The following is a 24,349-nucleotide window of genomic DNA, read 5'->3' as shown; positions in this document are numbered from 1 at the left end:
CTCCCGGCGTGGGAGGCCGCCTGCTCTTGCCCACGGCTCCCCAGGGCTCCCGCCTGTCCTGGAGCCTGGCATTCCAAGCCCTCTGGTCCCATATCCCCTCCCAGGCCACCTGCCCCTGAGATGAGGACAGGGTGGGCAGAGAGAGGAACATCACATGAAACAGTCCATTTTTTGTAACTTTCTTCATTTTTTAAGTTTATTTATTTTAAGAGAGAGAGGGCATGAGCAGGGAAGGGGCAGAGAGAGAGGGAAAGAGAGAGAGAATCTAAACAGGCTTTGCACTGTCAATGGGGAGCCTGATGTGGGGCTCGAACTCACAAACTGTGGGATCGTGACCTGAGCCAAAACCAACAGCTGAACGCTTAGCCAACTGAGCCACCCAACGCCCCTGTAACTTTGTTACAGTTACAGCCAGTTGCTCAACAGTAAGAGTTCCCTCTGAGAGCTCACAAAAGAAATTACAAAATGGAAGGAGGTCCTTAAACTGTTGTTCTGTTACTGCCATTATCTTCATCATCATCACCACTATCACCTTCTTTACCATCATCATCACTGTCACTCATCACCGTCCCAGTCATCACCGTCATCATCATAATCACCATCATCACCGTCATTACCATCCCCATCGTCATCATCATCACTACCTTACCATCATCACCACCACCATCACCCCCATTGTTAGAAGCTGGCCCCTTGCCCAGCACTGCCTGAGCATTTTGCCTTGTGGTCTCTATTCCTTAACAACCCTCCAAAGTAGAAGTTTTTATCGCCTTTTTAGAGAAGAGGACCAGCAGGGAAATGGCCAAAGATGATGTATTCTTCTGTGCATTGGTCACCCCTGATGTCTCTGCCCCCAGCTGGGCTGCCTCCCATCAGGACAGGCCACTCCTTTCCCAAGGGCCCTGGCTCAGAACGGCTCCTGAGCAGAGGCAGAGTCAGCACCCTGGAGAGTGCCCGTGGGCGGTCGGGAGGGGGATTGGGTATGGCGGGACCTGGGACCCTGGGTCGGCACCCTGGAGAGTGCCCGTGGGCGGTGGGGGGAGGTCATCTGGTGTGGCGGGAGCGGGCACCCTGGCTCCCCAGCCACGCGTGTGCCAGGCCCTCCCCCGTGCCCACAGGTACTCCTTCCAGGATGAGGAGGACATGTTCATGGTGGTGGACCTGCTCCTGGGTGGGGACCTGCGCTACCACCTGCAGCAGAACGTCCAGTTCTCCGAGGACACGGTGAGGCTGTACATCTGCGAGATGGCGCTGGCCCTCGACTACCTGCGCAGTCAGCACATTATCCACAGGTGTGTGCCTACCCGATGGGGTGGGGTGCCTGCTCCCCCCACCACGGGCTCCTGCCTGCTCTGCCCACCCCCTGCCCCCAGAGCCGCCCCCAGCTGGGGCACCTGGGCCAGCCCCACGACTGTGCACCTGATGCCCACCTGTGGGTGGGTCTTGTGCCAGCAGCCCCAGCTTGGCAGGGATCGGGTGGCCTTCGCCTGGTGTGTTCGGTTGCCGGTCCCTGCCCCTGCCTAGCAGGAGTCCATGTGCTCATTGCCATGCCCCTAGGGAATTCAAGCTAATGGTAACATTGGCTGAAAGCAGATAAAATTAGGAAGATAAAGCTGTATTTGTGGAACAAAACAAAGACGCCTGTGTGGCATATTATGAAGTGAAGTACATGGGGTCTCTGTGTTTCTGCCCTGGGGGTTCTGTTACCTGGTCACGGTTCAGGCACCAAACATTGACTGAGCAGGGCGAGGTCAGAGGCCACTTGGTGGAAGGCAGAGGCCCAGGTCATCACTTCTGTGCAGCCCTCTGGGGCTCTGGGAGAGGGGCCAGCCTGGGAGTCTGGGGAGGGGGTCCTGCCTCCGTCCCCTGGGGGCTCTGGCACCCCTGTGTCCAGTACATTCCCCGCTGCCTGCCTGGCCTCGCCAGGGGGAGAGGCGACTCACTGGAAGCCAGAACAGCGGCTTTCAGCTGGCTTGCTCAGAATTGCCAGCTGGCATCTTCCCAAGGCCCACTCGGGTCTCTGGGGCCTCTGCCTTGAGTGGGGAGGGGCCCTTGAGGGAACCCCCAGCCCTGCCAGGGACTACGGGGCGTGAACAGGGCTTCTGGACCATCTCCCCACTTCCTGCTCCCTCGACAGGGACGTCAAGCCCGACAACATCCTGCTGGACGAGCAAGGTGAGCCCATGCCACATGGGGAGGGACGTGCGCGCGCCCTGCCCCCAGGACGCGCCTCCGGTCCTCGGTCCTCCGGACACGTGCTTTGTCTTCTCTCCTCGCAGGGCATGCACACCTGACGGACTTCAACATCGCCACCATCATAAAGGATGGAGAGCGAGCCACCGCACTAGCGGGGACCAAGCCGTACATGGGTGAGCCGCGGCCACTGCCCTCGGCCCCGCCTGGCCAGACTGCTGTGTCACTTCCCTGAAGGCACACGGCAGCAGGGCCGGGGTCAGCCGGGACTCCAGGTGACGACGTGACAGTTAGGATACAATCCTGGGTCGGCCCACCACCAGCGCCAGGTGGGGGAGGGCCCCCAGGTGGTCAGTGGGGGAGGGGACCTGAGGTCACATATACTCAGCTGCCTCTCCCTTCCTGGAAAGCTCCGGAGATCTTCCAGTCCTTCGTCAGCGGCGGGAGCGGCTACTCCTTCGAGGTGGACTGGTGGTCGGTGGGCGTGCTGGCCTACGAGCTGCTACGTGGATGGGTACGGAGCCCCTGGGGCCGAGGGCTGGCCCCGGACTTGAGCTGGCTGTGTGCCCCTGAGGGAGGGGACGGGCCTGAGTGTCTGGGGAGGGATGAGGCTGTCCCCCAGGTGCTCAGGGACAGTCGCCTGTGCTATGGATGCGTACTTTCAGTGAAAGCAGTGCCTGAGCCAGTGCAGGAGGGAAGCCACCGTGGGCGCCTGGGGGCTGCTGGCACGGCCGGGCAGGGGAGAGAGCTGTCAGTGGGGCTGCGTCCCTGGGACCTTCCTGTGGGATCCCCGTGGGGTGCCCCTGCTCTCACCCTCTAGCCCTGGGGCCTGGGAGGCTGGGGTCCTCCCGATCCCTCCTTGAGGGCCTCAGAGGCCCCGCACCCTCAGCCATGCTGCAGCCCCTCCTGGCCTCCGGGGCTGATGCACCCAGGCCCCAGGTGTCCATGGGGGTGATGTACTTCCTGCCTGGCCAGATGGGCGGCCTCTCCTGGCCAGTTTCCTGGCCTCGATGCAGCCGCGGCCCAGACCCAGCATCTTCCTGGGGGCAGAGGGGCTGCTATGTGTGGGCTGCAGGGCAGGGCTGCATCGGGCACCTCTGGGTTCGGGGTTCCCTGCTGCAGCACCGCCTCCCCCCCTCCACCAGAGGCCCTACGACATCCACTCCAGCAATGCTGTGGAGTCGCTGGTGCAGCTGTTCAGCACGGTGAGCGTCCAGTACGTGCCCACCTGGTCCAAGGAGATGGTGGCCCTGCTGAGGAAGGTGAGCCCCCCCCAACCCCGGTCTGAGGAAGGTTTCGGGTTCCTGCGTGTGCGCATTGGTGTCGCTCCCACCAGGCTCACAGCTGGTCGGGGCCCCTGTCATCTTGAGGTAGCTGGTCCGGTCTGAGCACTGGCTGTGAGCTGAATGCCATGTGCCCGGCAACAACATAATCCCCACGACCTGGTTATCACCCCATTTCATAGATGCCCAAACTGAGGTGCAGGCCTCCATGTCACACGTGTTGGGGGAGGGGGCGTGCAGGCTGGGAGCCAGGCCCATGCCGTACTCTGGCCTCCTCTACCCCGACCTTCCGCCAGGCATGGGCGGCCACTGCCTGCTGCCAGCCTCCAGGGCTCCTCTCCCGGGAGCACACGGAGAAGACCTCAGACCCTCTTTACACCCCCCACTGCCTGAGCACGTGGCTGCAGCAGCCCAGGGGACCTCAGTCTGGCAGGGACCCAGGCCAGGCGCTATCACGGCACCTCTGTCCGGGATCCAGGCAGGGCTGGGGCTGCCCCTCGGCTGGCCCCCCGCTCTCCACTCAGAGCTGCACTTACAAGCACACAGGTGGCTCTGGGGTCAGGACCGGGTGTGCGAGAGCGTGTTGGACGCACGAGGCCCAGTCGGCGCCCACCTCCTGGCCCACGGGGCCCTCCCTGGCGTGTCCTCCCCGCTGCTGGAGACCTTCGCCCCTGGAATGATAGGCAGGCAGCCAGAGGCCTCTCCCAGCTCCTGAGAGGCCCTAAACCCAGCCCCCACCCCACGGGGCCCTGCCCACCCCTGCCCAGTAGCTCCCACAGTGGACCGTGGCCCCAGAGACCCAAACAGGCTGTGGGGACCATCCATGCACCAGGCGTCACGCCTTGGGGAAGCCGCGGATAGGGTTTGCCGCCTTCTCTCTGGGAAAAGGGATGGCATGTAGGGGACACCCAGCCGCAGTGACCCGACCACACACGGCACCCCGAGGCTCCCGGGGGCTGGGTCTTGTTAGTTCCAGGCTTGTGGCCCTTCCTGCCGTTCGCCAGGCCGAGGCTGCCGCCTGCTGGTGACTCTTACTCAAGACTGCGCTGATCTGAAGCCAGTGCCCCCTTTCCTTGCCTGACCCTTGAGATCCTTTGAGTGGGGTGCCCCGGCCTGGGGCAGGCGGCGAGCTGCGTGCACTGGGGCTGCGCGGGGCGTGGGCGCCATCCGACGTGGGCCCTGTTCCAGCTCCTCACTGTGGACCCCAAGCACCGAGCCTCCAGCCTGCAGGACATGCAGGCGGCCCCGTCGCTGGCCGGCGTGCTGTGGCAGGACCTTAGTGAGAAGAAGGTGGCGCCAGGCTTTGTGCCCAACGTAAGCCTGGTGGGCGGCGGGCGGGGGCCGCGGGCGGGCGCGGCCGGACCGCAGGCGGGGGCTCAGCTCCCCTCTCCCCACAGAAAGGCCGCCTGCACTGCGACCCCACCTTCGAGCTGGAGGAGATGATCCTGGAGTCCAGGCCCCTGCACAAGAAGAAGAAGCGTCTGGCCAAGAACAGGTCCCGGGATAGCAGCAGAGACAGCTCTCAGTCTGTGAGTGGGGGCTGGTGGGGGTCCCCCCCGCCCTCCGGGTCACCGCCCTGAAACCCGCCCCCCAGCCGAGCCCCTCGCTTCCTCTCCTAAGCAGGTCGAAGTGCCTCGCACTCCTTCCCGCTTCTGGTCGAGGCTCCCGGACCCGCATCGTGCCCGCCTCCGCCCCCAGGGGCACATGTGTGTGTCTTCTCTTACAGGGACACCCATCACCCATTGCGCTAACCCACCCTAACCCCGATGACCCTCTTTATGTGACTCTGTGTCACGTTCTGAGGAGCTGGGGGTTAGGACATCACTCTGGGGGCACATAGTGAAACCTACAGACCCCCCTCACCTGCCCCAGGTCACAGAGCTTCTCCCGGGAGGGTGGGGGCGCTCCGGGAGAGCACGCATGTGAGCGCGGGATCCACCCTGCGCCTGTGCCCCGGGTACGGCTGGCGCTCACAGCAGCAGCTGGGGTACAGGTGCGGAAGGCCGTAGTCACAGCCGTGGCCGCCCTGCCCCCGGCCTAGTCTGAGCCGGCAGAGGACCCCGGCCCCGGTGCCGCTTCCTCAACTGCTCACGGCACAGGGGTCAGGCAGGGGGTGGGTGTACTTCAGGGCCCCGGGCTGGGGGGACTCGAGAGCCTGGACTCAGGGCCGCTGGTGTTTAGAGGTGGGACTGCAGGTGCGGCCCCGCCCATTTCCAGCCTGGGGCTGTTTTGGGAGGTGGGCGCAGGGCCCTGAGCTCTGCAGGGAAGGACGGAACAGGGCTCCTGATCGCTAAGACTCCTCCACCCACCCTGAGACACTCAGAGATTTCCTTCTGTGCTTGCTTCTACGCGTTTTATCACTTTAGCTCTCAGTTAGGTCTGGGGTCCATTTCAAGTTAACTTTTATGGGTAGCGTCAGGCCCAGGTCACTCTTGCACGTGGCTGTCCGCTCATTCACGTGCTGAAGACACTGCTCTTTTCCCGTTGAACTGCTTGGCGTGGCCTTCAAACATTAATCAACCCAAAATAAACATTTCCTGGCAGTATAGTCATCCACCTGGGTGCCTGCACGCTGGCCTCATCCTTCCGTGGGGGCACTGGAAGGGTAGCCCTGTCAGATCGGTGGCCGCGTGCCACCCACAGAGCTGTGCGTGATCTAAGCTGGGAATATGCTGCCTCGGGCCCCGCAGCTGTGCTCGGAGCTGCCCTAGGCCACGTGTGCCATGGTCCCCATCGTCTGCCCTGAGCCGGGTGCCAGGCTTGCACAGTGAGCGGGAAGGTAACGGGGAGCATCCTTGTGCCCTGAGAGCTCGAGAGTAAAGGTACAGACTTACAGTCGTGACGATGGCACTCGTCACTGCCGTTCCACGCTGGCACGGGTTTGTTTTTATGTCTATCTAGGCTGCCTTGTTGGGAGGGGTACAGTTTCAGGAGCGTCTCGGCCTCGTCCATGGTGACAGCTGTTACCCCACAGATCCAGGATCAGCTACGAGGGCTGTACCAGGCGCCAAACGAGTGGATTTCGATTATGCCCTTGGCATGGGGCAGGGGGATGGGGGTATTGGGGGAACACTTGACTCCCACCCGGGAGCACGGTGGGTGTGGCCAACCATTAGCTCAGACCCTGTATCCCACAGACTTCCAAAGGTATACTCGGGAAATTGTGTGAATTTCCATCAAGGCGGCTGATGATAGATTTCTTTTGTCCCCTGATCTTACTGTGCATGTGTGCGTGCATGTGAGCATGTGTGCATATGTGTGTGAGCATGTGTATGGGTGTGCATACGAGCATATGTGTGGTGTGCATGGGTGTGTGTACGAGCATGTGCGTGTGTGAGCATGGGTGTATTGTGTGCGTGTGTTGAGCATGTGTGGGTGTGCATGGGTGTGAGCACATGTGCATTGTGAGCATTGTGCACGTGTGTGAAAGTGTACATGTGTGTGCATGCATGTGAGTAGGCATGCACACATATGAGCATGCTGTGATGTGTGTGCGCTGTGCAGTGTGCGAGCATGTGAGTGTGTGCATGTGTGAGCATATGAGCGCGTGCATGTGAGCATGTGTGTGCATATGTACGTGTGTGAGCATGCATGTGTATGTGTGTGGAGATGTGTGTGCACGTGTGAGCATGCATGTGCTTGTGTGGAGATGTGTGCACATGTGCATGTGAGCATGCACGTGTATGTGTGTGGAGATGTGTGCACATGTGCATGTGAGCGTGCATGTGTATGTGTGTGTGGAGATGTGTGCACATGTGTGTGTGTGTGTGAGCATGGGCTGGCTGGCCGTGTCTCTGACCCCGGGAGCACTGGCGTCTGTTGGCCACCACTAGACCCGGGCGCGGGGTGATCTGCTGCGGCTGCACCTTGCTGCCTGTTGCAGGGCTGACTCCCACGTGGCTGGGTCTGGATAAGTCAGGCCCGGGCTTGTGCTGTTTGGTGTCCCACCGTCACCATGGGCGCGGGGGGCTCAGCCCCGGAGCAGCGTCTCCTGTAGAGACCGGGCGGCACTGAGCTGTCCCACGGTGCCCTGCCCCCTCGCCAGCCCCGCCCTCGGCGCCTCGCTGGAAGGAGCGTCCTCTGGGCCCTCCAGGAGCGCAGGGTGCTGTGCGGGAGCTTGGTTCTCCGATGCTGAGTGTGCCCCCCTTCCCGGCTCCGCCTCTCTTGAGGCAGCACTCGTCCCGGGCCGGGCTGTTCTGGAATCTTCAGCGGGCCGCCATTCCTTCCAAATTTCTGGGAGCCGTCCTGCTGCGCGTTGGGCGCCCTCCAGGGTTCCTGCCAGGGATCAGCGCCAGGCCGCGGGAGGCCGCCCCACACCCACACTGTCCCTCGCGCGCCCCACACCCGCCGCCCAGCCTCTCCTCCTGCACCAGGCACTGCCCTTCTGGCCTGGGCGGGTCCCACGTGGGCCCTGCTGCTGAGGGCGGGGGGAGCCGCTCTGCGCCACCTGCGGGAGCCTGGGGGAGGGGTCGCTGTCCTCTAGCGGGGCGGCTGGCAGGGGCCATCGTGGCCGCATGTGCGCACCCAGGCCCTCCCGGGGTTCAGGCGCCAGCTCTGTCTCCCAGGACCTTGGCTCTGACGCAGGGAGGGGAGGGAGCCCGGCCACGTTTGTCCTGCTGACGTCTTCATGTCAGCGCCTGCCCTGAGGCAGCGGCTGGGCGTCCACACCGGGCACCCTTTGGTCACCCAAGGACCACCCAGGAGATGTTCAGGCCTGAGGGCAGTTTCTCCAGCAGCCCAGATCGTGTCTCCACGAAAGCCCCAGGTGCGGGCCCACGCAGGAGGGACCGGCTGAGAGGGAAGCTCAGGAACCCATCTGAGGGGAGGGGTGGGAGTCCGACAGCATCCACTACACTCACTGGTGTGTCTTTCTGACTAACAGGAGAATGACTACCTTCAGGACTGCCTCGATGCGATCCAGCAAGACTTTGTGATTTTTAACAGAGAAAAGTGAGTGCATGTGCTGGGGGCAGCAGCAGGGGGCGGAGAAGAGGTGGAGGCTCTCTGGGCCACACAGGTCCTGAGCCCCAGGAGCCACGGGGCATCAGGAGGCCTGGGAAGCCTGTCCCCACCCTCCCAGGAAGAGAGGGTGGGAGGCCCCTCCCTGTTCAGGCTTGTAGGGGAGGGAGGGGTGCTTGGGAACTTTCACTTCTAAACTGGGGTCTAACAGTCTCCTGGGGAGAGACGCGGTGGACTACCCGTTGCGGGTGATGGCTGGGCAGTCCTGCGGTCACATGGACTGACACCCCCACTCACGCACTCAACAAACTTTCCTGAGCGCCACGGGCCATGGGACAGAAAGGGCACAGTGGTTAGCAGGAAGATACGACAGGCCACAGGCACCTGCTGCAGCGGAGGGAGGAAGCCCAGCGCTGCGGGCCCAGGAGAGGGGTGGTGAGGTGCGGCATGGAGAGCTTCCTGGAGGCGGCAGCTCTGCACTCCGGTGACCAGGATGACGTGTGGGCGCTGGTCTAAGGCGCTGGCTACCGTCCTGAACACTCAGTCAAGCTCTTTGAAAAGCTTTGTTCCAAAATTGCTGGCCCGCAGGATTTGCCCTTAAACTGGGTGTGCTTCTCAGCCCTGGCTCACCCGCCCCACTGCTGCAGGCTGAGGCTGAGGCGGCCAGGCAGGGTGCTGCCGGGCTGGGCTGTCCCCTGGCCCGCCCCGTGTGTGTGCTCTGCTCCCTGCAGTGCCTGGAGGGCCCCTTCTCCAGCGTGTCCCTGAGGGACCAAGTCGGGGCGGGGGGCGGCCAGAAGCGTCGGGGCTGCCGGAGAGGCTGCAGAAAACCCCTCCTGTGTCTCCCCGCCCAGGCTGAAGAAGAGCCAGGACCCAGTGAGCGAGCCCCCGCCGGCGCCCGGGGCCGGGGAGGCTGCAGAGGACCTGGGGGGGACGCGCCCCGCCCTGTCCATGTGCGGCCCCATCTGCCCGTCCCGCCTCGCCGAGAGTTAGCTCCAGCTGCTTTGCAGACTCTGGTCTACCAGGACGGGGTGGCGGGCAGAGGCCCAGCGTGGACATTCGCCGCCAAGCAGCCCGGCGCCTCCCAGCGCAGGCCCGGCCTGGTGGCCCCGCCGCTCCCTGGCCTGGTATNGGTGGCACACGGCAGCCGCCAGGAGCGGGGGAGACGCCCCGGCGGCTCAGTTACCTGCCGGGGTGGCAGGAGGCCCCTGACCTCCGCTGCTGGCCCCCCGGCCCACCGCTGGCACGTCCCAGAGGCCCCAGTGCCACCGGCCTCAGCTGTACATAAGCCCTCGGCGCCGGCCCCGCGGCCAGTTGCCGGACGTCCGTGCGCTGGCTCCCCGGGGCCACCGAGTCTCGCACGAGAAGGTGAGGAGTGTTTTTATGGACACACTGTTCCGGCAACTTCTGCTGTGTTTCTGTACAGTTGTCACCTCTGAGCATCACGACNCGTGGGGTCGGGGGCAGAGGAGCCTGGGGGCAGTGCAGAGCTGCCGGAACCCCGGAACCAGAACGGCGGTTGTGTGAGGATGAGCTGGCTGAGCCGGGCCGAGGCGGCTCCCTGCTCGCTGAAGGCCGGGGGAGCTCATGTCAGAGGCACAACCCCGTGGACTCACGCAGGGGACACAGGAGTCACCACTGGGAAGCCAGGGTCCGGAGGTGGCAGCTGCAGGACACCTGTGGGTGGTGCCAGTACCCAGAGAAAGTGCTAGGTGGACCCAGAGAAAGTGCTAGGTGGAGACTTGGTGATGCCGGAGGCAGGAACAGGGAAGACGTTAGGGTTCTGTAAAAATCTGTGAATCTAAGTGTGCACTTTGAGACCCCAGGGGATAGCACACCCGTTTCCTGTGCTGGCTGCACGGATGTGGGTGTGACCTGTCTCTCACCTGTGCCTGGACATTGGCCCCAGCGAAGCCCCTGGCCAAACAGATCTGAGGACCACCAGCTCGGACCTTCTCCCACGGGCTGCCCTGGACCAAGGCAGCACCACAGGAACCCCAGATTCGAGGCTGGGGCTGTGCTCCCCCGGAGGGCACAGCTGGAAAAGTCCCAGGTCACCACCAGGAAGGGACACTGCACAGGTGTGGGGGTGAGGGACTGTCCCTGACCAGTCCAGCTGGTCTTCCCCGTGACCGTGAACACGCTGCTCTTAGGACAAACACACCCGTGTGCGGACATTCCACACCTGGGGCACAGAACTGGCGCCATGTCTGTGAAGACAGTGAGGCCAGGCCCACAGCCCCTTCTGGGTCAAACCCTGGGCTGCGCTGTCTTGCAAGGGCAAGGCCCACGGGGTGCATCTGGGGGGGGCACAGCCCTCAGGCCGGGCCGCACCACCTTGGTCTGGTCAAAATGTGGGTGGAGGTCGTCCAGCCCAACCCTCTGGCTCTGCACATCTGGCCGGGGGCCACACCAGCCCCCTCCGGCCGCGTCTGAGCAGAAGGCCTGGGTGCAGGCGTGGTTCCCGGGCCCCCTTCCTGCCCCCTTCCTTGGGAGGAAGAGCCAGCCCTGCCCCGAGGCCGAGCAGAGCTGTCCCCAGAGGTGGATGGCCGTGCAGCCAGTGCGAATGTTCCCAAGCGCCCTGCGTGTGAACCGCTGGTGGGGGCAGAGAAGTCGGGGCTCCACACACCAGCAGCTTCTAACCCAGACGCCTTTAATAGACCCCGTTCCCGTCAGCACGGGGCAGAGGTGGCCGCCCGGGCTGTGGGGGGCATGCAGGTTGCTAGCTACAGCTGTCCTCGGCGCACGTGTGCTGCGCTAATCAACTACCGGAACGCACACTGGGTCATAAAAGGAGGGCGTCTCAGCTAGAGGACCCCACAACTGCCGGACTCGGGCTGCTACAGGAGCGGAGACTTGGTCCTTGGCAACGTGCGAACGAGGCCGCCCTTCGCGAAGTTCCTGATGGATCCCTGAAGTCGCAGCAGCTCTGAGGCAGGAGGCTCAGGTCGCGGGGCGCTGCCCCCATGCCAAGGCGGCTGGGGAGGGGGCAGGCCGCACCCCCAGCAGCAGGGAGGGGCCTGGGGCGCCGCGGGGCCGAGATTCTAACGGCGGCCGGGCCGGCCGTTCGCACGTCTGCGGGGCCTGGAGGTCCCTGTGGCCCTGGGGGGCGGCGGCCCTGCCTCGTGAAGCGCCCAGCTGTCTTTCGGGGCCACCTGGGCTGACCCCGCCACCACACCCAGCCTCCTCGATCTGGCAGTGAAGCCCCCCAGATTCAGGCCTTTCCTTCGCCGGCTCCTCGTCCAGGACCTGGGACCCCAAAAGGGTAGTTTCTTGGGGAGGGGGTGGGGAAGGCGAGGCCAGGCACCTTTCGGGTAAGCCTGACAAAGGAAGAGCTACGTGAGGTGGGCCCCGCAGCCACTGCCCCGGGGGCGGGCCGGCAGGACTTGGGGTCCCACCGGGACACCTAGGACAGCGAGGTGATGTTGGAACGCCCGCCAGGGGGCGCCATGATCTTCTGAGCCGGGCGCCGGGCGATGTGGTCGTCCGCCTGCGAGCCTGTGGGACGGGCGCGCTTGAGGGCAGGGGCGTGGCGCCCGGCTGCAGCCGTAACCGGGGCCCGGGCTGCGGAGACCCGCGCACCCACACCGCGAGCGGCCTGGCAGGGATGCGCCGACCGGCAGACGCTCCCGCGCCGAGGCTGCAGGTGCGCAGGAAGTTGGGGGCGGCGGCCAGGCCTGTGGGTCTCGCCCCTGGCTTTTACGACGACCCTGGCCTTCCAAGGGGATCTGCACAGGCCCTGTGTGCCCAGGCGGCCCGCAGGACTCTGTCGCCCCGAGAGGACGACAGGCGGGGACGTCAGGGGTGGGAGGAGTGAGGACCCGGCCCAGTGCGTCTGCAGGGATCGGTCACAGCGTGGCCCAGACCCTGACCAGAGGCCGAGGAGCCGCGTGCACAGCGGTCTCACAGCCCTTCCTCATGCGCCTCCCATGCAGCTCACAGGCTAGACCCCTGGACCCCACTCGGCACCCCACACAGGCAGCACATGCTCACCCCGGGCTCAGTGACAGCCCTCTCCACAGCGTGACTGATTCAAGCGGCCACACTGGGGCAGACGCTGGGGCAGGAGGGGCCTCCCCACTGGCCCCTGTAGGGCGGGGAAACATGTCCCGCCCCCCACTGCACACTCCCCGTCTGCGACGGTTGTGGGTGGTCTGCAGCCTTGCTGAGCTCACCTGGCACAGGCCGGGCACTGATCCCCCTCCCTGGGGGGGCTTTCTGACCCTTGGGATGCTCCAGGGGAGCCCCCACCCCAGCTCCACTCACCAGACAGGCTGAACCCCGACTGGTGCAGGTTGCGCACTGGTGGCACTGAGATCTTCCCTGGGCAGGACGCACGCGACTGGGCGCCGCCCCCCGGCTTGGCAGGCACCATCACCTCGTGGACAGGCCCATCGTACAGGCCTCGGGGCACACCGTGGATCTCCGCCAGCTGCGGGGTTGGGGGGTAGGCGTGAGGGGGGCCGCGCCTGCTCTGCTCCACGGGCCCCCCGTCCACGGGCTCTGGGACCCCAGGGCTCCCAGCCAAGGGAGAGGTTCCTCCCGAGACCACCTGCATGCTGGAATGCAACCCTCCCCGCTCCCCCTACACACTGTGTGCACATCTCTCCCTGCTCACACCTGTGCACATGGTCCCTCCTCCCGAGCCGGAGGATACAAGGGCAGCCCTGAGGACGTGGCCTCTTTGGGGAAGGGGATGCCAGGAGCCTCTGCCTCCTCAGTAGCCTTTGTTCGTGGCCCCAGCAGAGCCCCCACTCTGGCCCCTAGGAAGCCCCGGGTCCTGTCCTCCCTGAAAACGGCCCAAAGCCAGAGACATTTCCCAGTGGCCCCCACGATGGACAAACAGTCCCTGGACTGAAGCAAAACCCCCCATGTGCTCATGGCTCCTGCTAGGCCTCCCCTAGGTTCACGCTCAGACTCATGACTGTCGCCGGTCCCGGGGGGTCACCATGGGGTGCAGGGGCAAGTGTGGGGCTGTGAGTCCTGAGGGGTTGGGTCCGAGCCCACACCCCGCCTCTGGCACTCAGGGTGAAGGACCAGGAGCCACCTCTCCCTGCCTTGGCGGCACGTGGGGCAGGGTCTGCAGCAGGAGCCCACGAGCGGATCCCCGCCCCTCTGGACCCCCGGCCTGGGCTCTGCGCCCGGACCGGCTGGGCTGCGTCCTCAAGGCCCCGCCTGGGGAGCAGCCGCGTGGCCCTCATGGCCTGAGACAGCAGCGTCTTGGCGAGTTAGAGCAGACTCCACTCTCCTTCCCCCCAGAGGAGACCATGGCCCCGGCCCCCAGCCCCCTGGAAGCTGGCCTTCCTTGCTCCGAGTTCAGACAACGTCCTTCTAGAAAGATGGATAAAGCAAACCTGTGTGTATAGTAATTTTGTGTGTACGTGCACATGTGTGTGTATGCATGTGTATGCACAAGCCAGCTACACATGCTGTGCGGGCCAGTCAGACAGACTTCTGGTGCGTCCGTCAGACACGGGCCAACTCGGCCAAGGCTTCAGGAAGGAAGGGAAAGATGTGGGCAAGCACTCACGACTTCCCGCTTCATAAAAGCTGCTGTGAAGTTGATGTGCCCCTGCTTGCAAAGGCGCGTCCGTGCACGGGGAGGGCCCACAGTGCACTGCGGCCAATGTGGTTCACCTAGGGAGGTGGCCATGACTGGCTTCTGTGGGGCCACTTGCATAATACAAGTTTGCATGGAGGTGCTCCGGGGGCCACGGCCGGTTAAGCATCTGACTCTTGGTTTAGGCTCAGATCATGACCTCATGGTTCATGAGTTTGAGCCTCATGTCGGGCTCTGTGCTGCCAGCTCAGAGCCTGGAGCTGCTTCAGAGTCTGTGTCTCCCTCTCTCTCTGCCCCTCCCCCCAAATAAATAAATAAACATTAAAAAAAATAAACAAAACTACATAAAGCCACTACTATGAACCGACTCCCCACGCAGGCCCTGATCCCACCTGGGGCTGCCGGGCCAGGCTNTCCCAGAAGCCCCTGCCGCCCCCGCCCCTGCCCCCGCCCTGCCCGGCCCGGGCCTTACTCGGTTGCGTGCCTTTATCCTCTTGTAGACGAAGTCGGGAAATGTCTTCCGAGGGATGAAGCGGCCGGCCCCAGGGGTGACGGACAGGTGCCCGTCCTCCATCACGACCCGGCCCTGACTTACGACCACTGTGGGGGCTCCTCGGCACTCGAGGCCTTCAAAAATGTTGTACTCCACATTCTGGGGAGACAGGGTAGAGGGCCGGCCTCAACGCCCTGCGGGCTGCCCGGCCTCCTCGCAGCCCCAGGGCCCCCGTTCTAGGGCCTCTGAGGAGAAGCAGTCACCTCGGCCGGGCCGGGACACAGGCGGAGCCGGCCACACCCTGCTGCTATGGTCCTGGGAGGAAGGGGGTGCGGATGGGCCTGTAATGGGGTTGAGTCTCCCGCCGGGCGAGCAGGTGTGTGGTGCATGTGCCTGGGGCTCTCCCAGCCCTGACCCTGACCATGTCCTAGGGACCTGGCTTCTCTTACCAGGTTGTGGCTCTTGGCAGAGATGATTTTTGTGGCCTTGGGGTTCCAAATAACCAGGTCAGCATCGGAACCCACAGCCACACGCCCCTTCCTCGGGTAAATGTTGAAGATTTTGGCTGCATTTGTACTGGTCACAGCGACAAACTCATTCTCATCCATCTTCCCTGAGGCCTGGGAAATAAGAAGGCCAAGGTGAGGCGGGGGGGCGCTCGTCCGAACAGCTCTCAGGGGTCTGGTCTGGCGGCCGTTGTGCGGACAGATGGCGGCCCCTGTGCCCAGGCAGCGAGCGGCATCAGAACGGCGCTCCCAGGGCATCAGAGGGCCCCGCCATCAGGCCCTGGCACGAGCGCTGCGCTCACTCTGGGAGTCAATCCGTGGTGAAGTCTTGGTGACGTCTGTGTCCCCTGAAGGACATGACAGTCCCCCGGGGTGACCAGGAGGCCTCAGGACGTAGGGTGGCAAGAGGGGCCTGGAGTCCGGGCCTCTGACGGGGGAGGAGCTGAGGGCTGGAGTGTGGGGGTGCAGGCCGTCTGGGGAAATCTCAGGCATCTGGGAGAGACTGAGTATAATTCCACCAGGAGCAGTGACTGGCTCTCCCAGATGCATTCTGCAGGCGACCCGGCCACCCCAGAGCAGTGGGAGTCTCCCCGAGGGGGCCCGGAACTGAATGGGGAGCCCTGAGTGGCAGGGCTGGGGCCGCGACACGCCCTGACCTCTATTCCAGGCGGTGTGCTTACTGGTTATGGGGCTTCATTTCCGGAGGGACCAGGTGGAGGCTGGACCTCGGCCCCAGCCTGCACTCACCACGCACTTCTCCCAGACCACGGACATCCGCTCCTCGATGCCGTTGGTGCCCTCGGGGATGAGCGTGAAGTTGTCCTTGCCGACGGCCTTCTGGGCAGTGGTGAAGGTGCAGTGGGCACTGCCAGTCACCTGAAGGTCCCCGCTGAGAAAAGGGGGGGTCAGAGGAGCCCCTGGTGGCCTGATTTCCCTGAGCCGGCCCAGGCCAGCTGGCTTTGACCCTTCCCGGCCGGCACAGCCCATGGGGGCTGGATGCTGTCCGAGAGCAGCACGGAGCACAGCGGGGGCCTCAGTGTGGGGGCCAGAGGGCAGGAAGGATCAGTGTGGGGACTCTGCACGGGAGGCCCCGCCCAGGGTCCGTGCAGAAGCCCAGGGCTGCTTGCGGGCTGAGGTCATGGTGGGGCACCCAGAGCAGCCCCTTACCTGGACATCAGGGAGGTGAGGTGGTCTGCGGTGGTGGGGTCCGGGTTGATGGGGGGTGAAGTGACAAAGGCCGCGGCCTTCGCCCAGCTCTTGCTCCAGTAGTGCGAGCCATCGGTGCCCAGGCTGGCGGTGATGGGCTCCCCAAACACGACCACCCCTGCAGGGAGGCCCGTGAGAGGCACCCCACAGCCCGCGGGCCCCCCCAGGACCAGGCAAGGCAGGGCAGGACCCTTCGTGCTGTGCTGCTGTCCCCACTCAATTTCCGGACCCTGGATGGCTTCCAGGGTGCCTGGGCCTTCCCACACGGGGGTCCTCTCCACACCCTCCCCCTCATACTGCCTGCTGGGAATCAGCCGGGCCGAGGGCAGGAAACACGGGCACAGCCGCCAGCCCCTGGCCACCTGAGGCCTGTCCCCGAGGACCCCGGTTCGTCTGTGTCCCCACCTCCTCCTCCAGCTGCGAGGCATCTACAGGCAGAGGCCACCCAGGCCCGCAGCGCATGCCCCCAGCTCCTAGAGGCACCCAGTGCAGGGCAGGGGGGCGAGGTCCCATCAGGCATGGGATCAGCTGCCCCTCACACGCATATGCCACATGCCACACGTGCGCGCCACACACAATGCTGCACACATGCACACCACATATACACTGTGTGCACACACACCACACACGTACACATATCCACATGCAGAGGGCACACATGTGCATACATGACGCACACGCACAGTTCTATCACTTCTGTGCAAACAGAGCCAACAGGCCCCTTGCTTCACCGCCCCTGGTGAGCAGCTGCTACCTGGACGAGACAGGAGACAGGGCCCCCCCGTACGGGGACCGGGCGCCTGTGTCTCCCGCAGGACACACCCTGTAATTTAGGGAGCTGGGGTCACGCCTCCCCAGAGCCCCCCACTCCTCCATCCTGAGTTGTCTGTAGTTGGAGATCTGGGGGGCCCAGAGGCCCGGGGCTAGTGTGGGGGAGGAGCCACCGAGACCCACCACCAAGAAGCCAGGCAGGGCGGCCGCTGCGTCTCCGTCGGGCCTGCCCTGAGCCTCAGTGTAGCCAGCTGGGCCCTCTGCCCTGAGAACGTGACCCCCAATCCCCGAGAGATCCCCCACTGGTGTCTGGGGCCCAGGGCCCGGCACTTACCCCTGCGCTTGGCTTGGGCCACCACGTCAGCCGCACCCTTGCTCATCACTTTGGTGACGTACAGGGGGCAGTTGGCCTGCTTGGCAACAGTGATGGCACGGTACACGGCCTCGGCCTCCACCTGGGGACAGGGCGCTCACTGGGCAGGGCCCTGGGGCCTGCTGACCAGTGTGGGCATGGGCAGCCCCCATCATCCACGGGTCCCGGGCCCAGAGGGGGCAGTGTGAGTGACTGAGGACCCCCGCCCGCGGTTCAGTGCCGGGCTGGCACGCAGTTCCCAGAGCCTGACCTCACCGCTTCCTGGCCTGTGGTAAAGGCCTTAGGGCCACCAGTGGTTATGGGGGGACAGCAGCCGGAGGAAGACAGCGCGTCACAGCCCTGGCCGCCCACGGGGTCAGGTCCGCTCCCGTGAAGTGGCTGTGTGGGGCGCGGTCAGGGCTGGGACGGCTCTCAGCGGGCAAACTCCTACCTCCTCGGGGCGGCTGAGCACATGGCCCTCGGGGCCCGTGAGGCCAAGCTCCAGCAACCGCTTCTGCTCCTAAAACAACAGACAGGACGTCACAGTCCGGCCCGGGGGCAGCCAGAGCCTTACAGAGCCCCAGTCTGGGCGTGATGCATGCAGCCCGGGAGACCCGCCCCCAAGACGAGCCCTGACCCCTGCCTCTCACATGAGCGCTCCTCCCCCACACTAGCCCCGGGCCTCTGGGCCCCCCAGATCTCCAACTACAGACAACTCAGGATGGAGGAGTGGGGGGCTCTGGGGAGGCGTGACCCCAGCTCCCTAAATTACAGATGAGGACGGGGCTTGGAGTGGGCCCCCCGCCTGCCATGCTGGGTCCCGCCAGCAGGGGGACGTCCAGGAGGACACCGGGGGGGGGGGGTGGCCTCCGCGGTCGGGGTGGACAGAACGCACCCTCCCCGAGCACGCCCTTACGATCTGTGCCTGAACGGCCTCTTGTGTAAATGGAGATGTGGATGCTGGGACTCACCATGAAGAACAAGCAAGGAGCAGAATCTCATGGACCCAATGACAGACGCTCCACACTGGGGGGGTCCTCCTTGGCGTGCTCGCCCCCCCACCCCCGGGTACTGAGCCTGACCCGTGACGGCCTGCTAACTGTGCAGCTGGGCCTGGCCTTGGACCAGAGAGGCCACACACAGCGCCTGGCGCTCTGGTGGCGGGGTGGGTGGACGAGGGCCTGGGGACCCCACGTGCCCCTCCCCAGGTGTCACCACCTTCCTTTAAACTGCGGACGGGGCAGAGCCCGACCCACCAGGAAGCTTCTCTGTGTGTCTGGGATGCCAGGGAGGCACACTGCCCCATGAGGAGCCCCCCAAACCTCCCAGGCACCCCCAGCATCTGCACCTGCAGGCGCTCAAGCTGAATGGAAAACGAAGTGTGGCCAAGGCTGCGAGTGCCAACCCCATGGCCCAGGCGGAGGGGCGGGCATGGGGCCTGGACCTGTGCTCAGCGACCATGAGGGACAGTTCCCTGCGAGGCCTCAATCCATGGGGGCAGAGGACACCAGGAAAGTCCATCTCGGTCCCCCCAAAAGCAACACTTTGGTTCCAGGAAACTTCTGATAAGAAGTGAGATGATCAGGGGCACCTGGGCGCCTCTGATTTTGACACAAGTCATGATCTCATGGTTTGTGGGTTCCAGCCCCGAGTTGGGCTCTGTGCTGACAGCTCAGAGCCTGGAGCTGCTTCAGATTCTTATCTCCCTCTCTCTGACCCTCCCCCACTCATTGTGTGTGTGTGTGTGCGTGTGTGTGTGTGTGTGTGTGTCCTCTCTCTCTCAAAAATGAATAAACAAAAAAATTTAAAACAGTAAGTGTGATGATCACAGAGGAATCTGTATTATGGGCAAAAGCCCCCAGGCTCCCCCTATCCCCCTGCTTGCTTGACCTCTGCCCTGGGTAGCCTGCTCCCCAGACTTGTCCACTATTCCCTCCCTGGGGGCTTGTGCGGCAGAGTGCCCCATGTGAGTGTCCGAAGCCCCCGGCCCCTCCCCACCCCCACCCCCAAGCCTGCAGGCAGCCCTCCTGGCACCTCTTCCACGATGTCCCCGTTCTCTGCGTGCACCTGGGCCAGGGCGCCCAGGTCCCGGATGATGCTGAAGATCTCGTACATCTGGGAAGAGAGTGCACGGCATGTGGGGTTGCGTGCACCCTGCCTGTGCCCGAGGTGCCCGCCGCCCCCCCTACCCCCCACACCTGTCCTCACCTGGCCGTCGGTGCACTGGCACCTGTCCTTGTACGCCATGAAGACCAGGAAGGAGTTCACGCCTGGCGGGCAAGAAGGAGGGGGTCAGACAACTGGGGGCCTCCGCGGCTCCCTGACCTCCTCTCCCACGGGCCCACTGCTAACTAACTCGTGTTAAATCCCCAAGAAACGCTGCTGTGGTTTTTGCTTCAGGACTTTTGATGAAAAGAACTGAAGCCTTGTTTACAGGCTGGCTCGTTCCCGCGCGGGGTGGGGGGGAGGCTGCGGGTTGGAAAGCGCTCCCTTCACTCCCTTCTCGAAAGGGTGCTAGGGAAACTTGTAGCTCTCTCCTTTGCCCAGGGCAGGGGACAGGGGGCCCGGGCCGCAGCCGAGGGCAGCGACAGGACCCGCCCTCAGACACAGAGGCAGGTGACCTCCTGCTCTGGATCCTCTGGCAGTAGAATCAACCTTCCAATCTGTCCATCTTCCCCCCAACTCCCACCCCCACCCTGGGGTCAGACGGATGCAGCCTCCAGCCTGGCCAGGGGCTGGGGGTAGGGGCTCTTTCGAGCCAAGACCAGGGAAGCGCGGGCCCCGTGCCTACCCGCCCTCCAGCCGGCCTCTGGACATGCCCTTACCTTTGTCCTTGACCAGGGCCTCCAGCTCCTCCCTGATGCTCTCATGCCAGCGGGGGACGTCCACGTGCAGGGAGTAGTCACAGCAGGCCCCGCTGTCTGCCCGCTCCCGCCACTGCTCATACGCCGCCAGCAGGCTCACGCCCGTGTCGGGGAACACGTGGTCCACTGTGGGGGGTGGGGGGACAGTGCAGTCAGTCGAGCCCCCACTCTGGTCACTGGGAACCACCTTGGCCTCCAAGGGAAACTGGCTTCATGCTCCCAGGAGGTCAGGAAATGCGTTTGACAAGCTGTGGGGAGGCCACAGGCCACTTCTGTGGGGCTAGTGCTGCTGCGAACCTGCTCATCACTTCTGCCCGAAGAGGCACCTTCTGCCTCATATCCCTTGGCCTTTGTCTCGGCAGAGAGAAAGGCCAGACTCAAGCCACCCCACTCCTTGACGGACATGTTCACCCCAAGGAGCACCGGTGGCAGTTAAGGACCTTAACCTCCAACACAGGTGTCCACCGGAGGCGCCCCTGGAGGGCCAGGGCCGGGCCGCAGCCCAGGTGCTGGCGCTGTCCGTGGTGCTGGCCCCGGCCGGCCTCACCGACTGCACACACCTTCAACAGCACCACCCCACCCCTGGGGAAACCAGGAGAGCACCTGGCCACTGCACACTCACTTCCCCCCACCCAACCTCACGCCCAAGGTCCCAACACTGCTCATGGCCTCCTCTGGGTGCAGGGAAAGAGCTCAGAGTAGGGGTGGCCAACAAGATGGCACACCCACCCCAAGGTTACTGGCAAAAGCCGTGCCTCCCTCCAGCACAGTGTGGGACCCCCTGTGTGGGGACCCCCTACTTCCCACAGGTCAGATCTCATGCCCAGGACCCTGGGGGAGAGGGTGCTACCCTGCCCTGTGGTCCCCGCACGGCACCAGCCTGGGGAGGCCAGCTTGAGACGCAGCGTGTATCTGTCCTCACAGTGACACCTGACAGCCTGTCTGATGCCTGCGCATTGCCGTCAGTGGGTGACAACCACGAAGTGTCCTGGCTGGCTGGGGCCACCAGTGATGAGCATGAGCGGTCACCTAACATGGCCAGTGTCCTCAAACTAAAAAACAGACCATTGTTGGCTTAGTTTTTGCTTCATGGTTGAGTAAACCAAACGAAGCCATGATTTCGGCAATAGCTAAGCATAGCTAAACGCCACTGGTGAAGTAGCCCTGAGTCCTCAGGGCAGCCTTCCTGGTGGCAGCGGTGACAGCATGCGCCACGTGCCAGGCACAACAGAGCAACTCGTGCACTGACTCCCTTCGTCCCCACAACCTTCTCAGGAGGGTCTGGCCCTCCCTCCCGCCTCACAGGTTAGCAAAGCACGGCTTCTAGAAGCTGGTTGAGTTACTTCAAGCCAAACAGCGAGAATGCGGTGGAGCCAGGGTTCAGCCAGGTGTGTTAGACCAGGTCTCCATCACAGCAGGAATGCCTGCGCTCGGCACCGCCAAGCTGGTGGCATTCAAGGCCCTGCGACCGGGGGCTCGTCCTGGCTCTGAGCTAACCACAGCCAGGCTCACCTCAGGCAGGCGGATCCAGCTGGCGAGCCACTGGGTGGGGCTTGTGCGCTGAGCTCCAGGGTTTACGAGCTGCAGATGGCACCCAGCCAGCACTACAGAAAGGGCCACTCTGGTGGCTGTTGATCAGATAATAGTAAGTGTCCCTGCCACTCTCTTTCTGAAAACACAGCCTCCTCCTTGACCTGGGCAGGACCTTTGTGCAAACCAAGCTTCAGAGGTGGGAGGCCCAGGAGCAAGCGTGCCTGCTTCCTTCCCTTGTGCGAGGCATTTCGGTTTTGAAAACCCAGTCCTTGGCCGGCTGCCAGCTTCCCAGGAAATGAGAGATTCCTGGGCACACACCCTTTGCTCCCATGGAACTCCCAGGAGCACGCCGGAGCCGGCCAAGGTGAGACGACTCACGTCGCGAACGGGGTGACAAAAGCGTATGCAAGGATTTCCTAGGTTGAAAGGTAATAAAGGGAAATAGACCGAAACAGCACTCTGTTGGGAGGCTCTTCCCGCAACACGGAAACCTGGCCAGCGGAGCGAGGCCTGGGCCGGACGCTCGGCACGAGGGGAGCCACTCACGTATCATGGTGGTCCCTCCCGCGAGAGCGGCCTTGGTCCCCTGGCAGAAGTCGTCAGCCGGAGTCATGCCCAGGACGGGCATCTGCAGCCTCGTGTGCACATCCACGCCGCCTGGCAGCACCATCAGGCCATGGGCATCAATGGTTTTGATGCCTCCGGGGACAATGAGGTTTTCTCCAATTTGTCTGAGAGCAACAGAAATTTCACTGGTTATAAGAGTCCAGACCAGAACGTGAACGGAGCGGCCGGGGAGCCGGTGTTTGGGCTCCTGGAGGAAGAGGGTGACACAGCCGAGGCTTAACTGGTTCAGCCTCTGGAGGCCGTCAGAGAGCACAACACGCCAGCCAGGGGCTCGAGACACTCGACACAGAAGGTCCACCCCGGGCACTGCCCTGTGGTGTTCACCCGGGTGCCACGTGTGGCTCTCGGACTAGTGGCTGGAGCCGCCGACAGACAGGAGCAGAGGCGCTAACACGTGTGGTCAGTGAGTATTTATTAAGCACTGACTGTGAGCCCTGAGTCATCCTACAGCTGTGATAGCCACATGAACGTGTGAGCCACCGTCCTGCTTCCCAAGACCTTGCCACTAACAGGAAAGACTCTGTTGTTGCTAAAGGCCTGGGCTGGAGCTATTTTCAGGGAACAGGGTTTTGGAAAAGAAAAAAAAAAACCATTTAGGTGGATTTCACCCAAAAGTAAGCTTGTGGATAATGTGCAATCAATGTGTACACGTGTGACTGAAGATATTTGAGGCAGAAACTTACTTTATCAAACCATCTTCCACGTACAAGTCAGCGTAAAAGGACTGGTCGTCATTCACGATCTTCCCACCTTTGATCAAAAGGCGGTCGCTCTGTTGGAAACAAACAAAAGGCAGATGGGTTTTCTCCAGGCTGAGCTCCTCAACATCTTGCCCAAAAGTTCTTACTCTGGAATTAGGATCAAAGCACTCGGATGCAATGTGTGCACGTAGAGACGGACGAGGAAGCCAGCTCGGTCTTCCACCCCACGAATAAGGCGGGGGGNCTCCCTCAGGCCCAGGCAGACCCCACACCTGCAGGGCAGGCAGTCTGGGCCCGCCGAAGGCGCGAGGACAGCAGGGGCCACCGTGAGTGGAAAGACAGCAGAGACGTGGCCGCATTTGAATACATCACCTGATGCAGGCAGCGCAGGCTGGGGGAGGAGCCTCACGCTGGCCTGGAAGGTGAGCCCCCCCACCCCCACCCCCACCTTTCAACGGAGTTGAAAGGCTCCGTTCACACCAGGATCATGTGGCCCATGATGGTGCCAAATGTGGGGGGTCCCTACCTCTGGGCAGGGGGACGGGGGCTGCATCCGACTGCAGAGGGACAGACAAGAATGAGAAATCATACAATAGGTCATCACAGACTATGACAAACGGAGAGCACAAAGAGGGTGACATCATAGGGTAAAGGGCGAGGAGGCAGGGCTGCGTCAGGATCCGAGAAGGGTCTATGGGAGGGGCTGGTGCTGGAGGTAAAGCTGGCAGGGGTGGTGATCCAGGGCAGGGAGCAGCCCATGCAAAGGCCCTGAGGCAGGAACGAGCTTGAGTGGATACATGAGAGGAAACGGGCCGGGCCAGAATCTTCCAAGGGGAGGGGTGAGGGGCTGAGAGCCCAGCGCAAGTGGGCCATGCTGGGCTTGGGGAGTCAGTGGGCCCCACCGAGGGGCCTGGAGCAACGACTGAGCATGGTCTGATGGATCGCGCTGGCTCTGTGTCACAAGCAGAACGTGGTGTCCGGTGATGGAAACGGGGCCGCCGCCTGCTGCTTTCCGACGCTGTCCAGGGAGACGGGGCCCAGCGCCGCTGGGAGGCGGGCAGGCAGGGGCTGCTGATGGAGGCCCCGGGGCGAACGGAGCGCCCGCAGGTGAGGCCAGCCGTCGTGGGTCAGCTGTGGCACCAGGTGTTGCGGGGCTCGGCGGCCACAGACCCACTCCTAAGAGCCCCGCCAAATGGTGGGGAAGACGCAAAGTGGGGCAGCAGTGGGGTGTCACGCACGGAGCTTTGCACGGCCCCGGAGAACAACGGGGAGAAACACGGGAAATGAGCCGAGACGCAGAACGC

General features: G+C 63.5%; 2 protein-coding genes across 4 annotated transcripts in view; one reads left to right on the top strand and one right to left on the bottom strand.

The window, feature by feature from the left end:
* The window catches only part of STK32C (serine/threonine kinase 32C), a 31,706-nt gene extending 22,143 nt beyond the window's left edge, over positions 1–9,563 (top strand). For all 3 annotated transcript variants that reach the window (XM_077763007.1, XM_077763009.1, XM_077763008.1), the window contains exons 3-11: positions 1,119–1,292; positions 2,138–2,175; positions 2,280–2,369; positions 2,604–2,707; positions 3,339–3,455; positions 4,665–4,790; positions 4,874–5,005; positions 8,359–8,426; positions 9,287–9,563. In XM_077763007.1, coding sequence (XP_077619133.1) covers positions 1,119–1,292; positions 2,138–2,175; positions 2,280–2,369; positions 2,604–2,707; positions 3,339–3,455; positions 4,665–4,790; positions 4,874–5,005; positions 8,359–8,426; positions 9,287–9,425 — 988 coding nt within the window. In that variant the 3' untranslated portion in view covers positions 9,426–9,563. The remainder of the gene's footprint in view (positions 1–1,118; positions 1,293–2,137; positions 2,176–2,279; positions 2,370–2,603; positions 2,708–3,338; positions 3,456–4,664; positions 4,791–4,873; positions 5,006–8,358; positions 8,427–9,286) is intronic.
* Positions 9,564–11,068: 1,505 nt separating this feature from the next.
* Positions 11,069–23,918, bottom strand: DPYSL4 (dihydropyrimidinase like 4). Its single transcript, XM_077762919.1, has 14 exons — positions 23,664–23,918; positions 23,028–23,116; positions 22,264–22,448; positions 20,146–20,310; positions 19,529–19,590; positions 19,355–19,435; positions 17,772–17,840; positions 17,303–17,423; positions 16,159–16,315; positions 15,739–15,880; positions 14,935–15,105; positions 14,465–14,644; positions 12,699–12,864; positions 11,069–11,930 (listed from the first exon to the last, which is right to left on the bottom strand). The coding sequence occupies exons 1-14, from the start codon at positions 23,916–23,918 to the stop codon at positions 11,839–11,841; spliced, it is 1,935 nt and encodes a 644-aa protein (XP_077619045.1). The 3' UTR covers positions 11,069–11,838.
* Between the last annotated feature and the right edge of the window lie 431 nt (positions 23,919–24,349).

This window comes from Crocuta crocuta, unplaced genomic scaffold (genome assembly GCF_008692635.1).
Source record: "Crocuta crocuta isolate KB4526 unplaced genomic scaffold, BGI_CrCroc_1.0 scaffold466, whole genome shotgun sequence".
Lineage (NCBI taxonomy): Eukaryota > Metazoa > Chordata > Mammalia > Carnivora > Hyaenidae > Crocuta > Crocuta crocuta.
This window is presented reverse-complemented; position numbering and strand designations above follow the sequence as displayed.

Bases quoted from the DNA above. Each gene is read 5' to 3' on its own strand.
- DPYSL4 (XM_077762919.1), bottom strand. From the start codon at position 23,918: ATGGCCCACTTGCGCTGGGCTCTCAGCCCCTCACCCCTCCCCTTGGAA. The intron at 16,316-17,302 runs GTAAGTGCCGGG...GCCTCCCTGCAG, and splicing joins GGCCCAAGCCAAGCGCAGGG to GGGTGGTCGTGTTTGGGGAG. The intron at 12,865-14,464 runs GTAAGGCCCGGG...CCAACCCCGCAG, and splicing joins GGATAAAGGCACGCAACCGA to CTGGCGGAGATCCACGGTGT.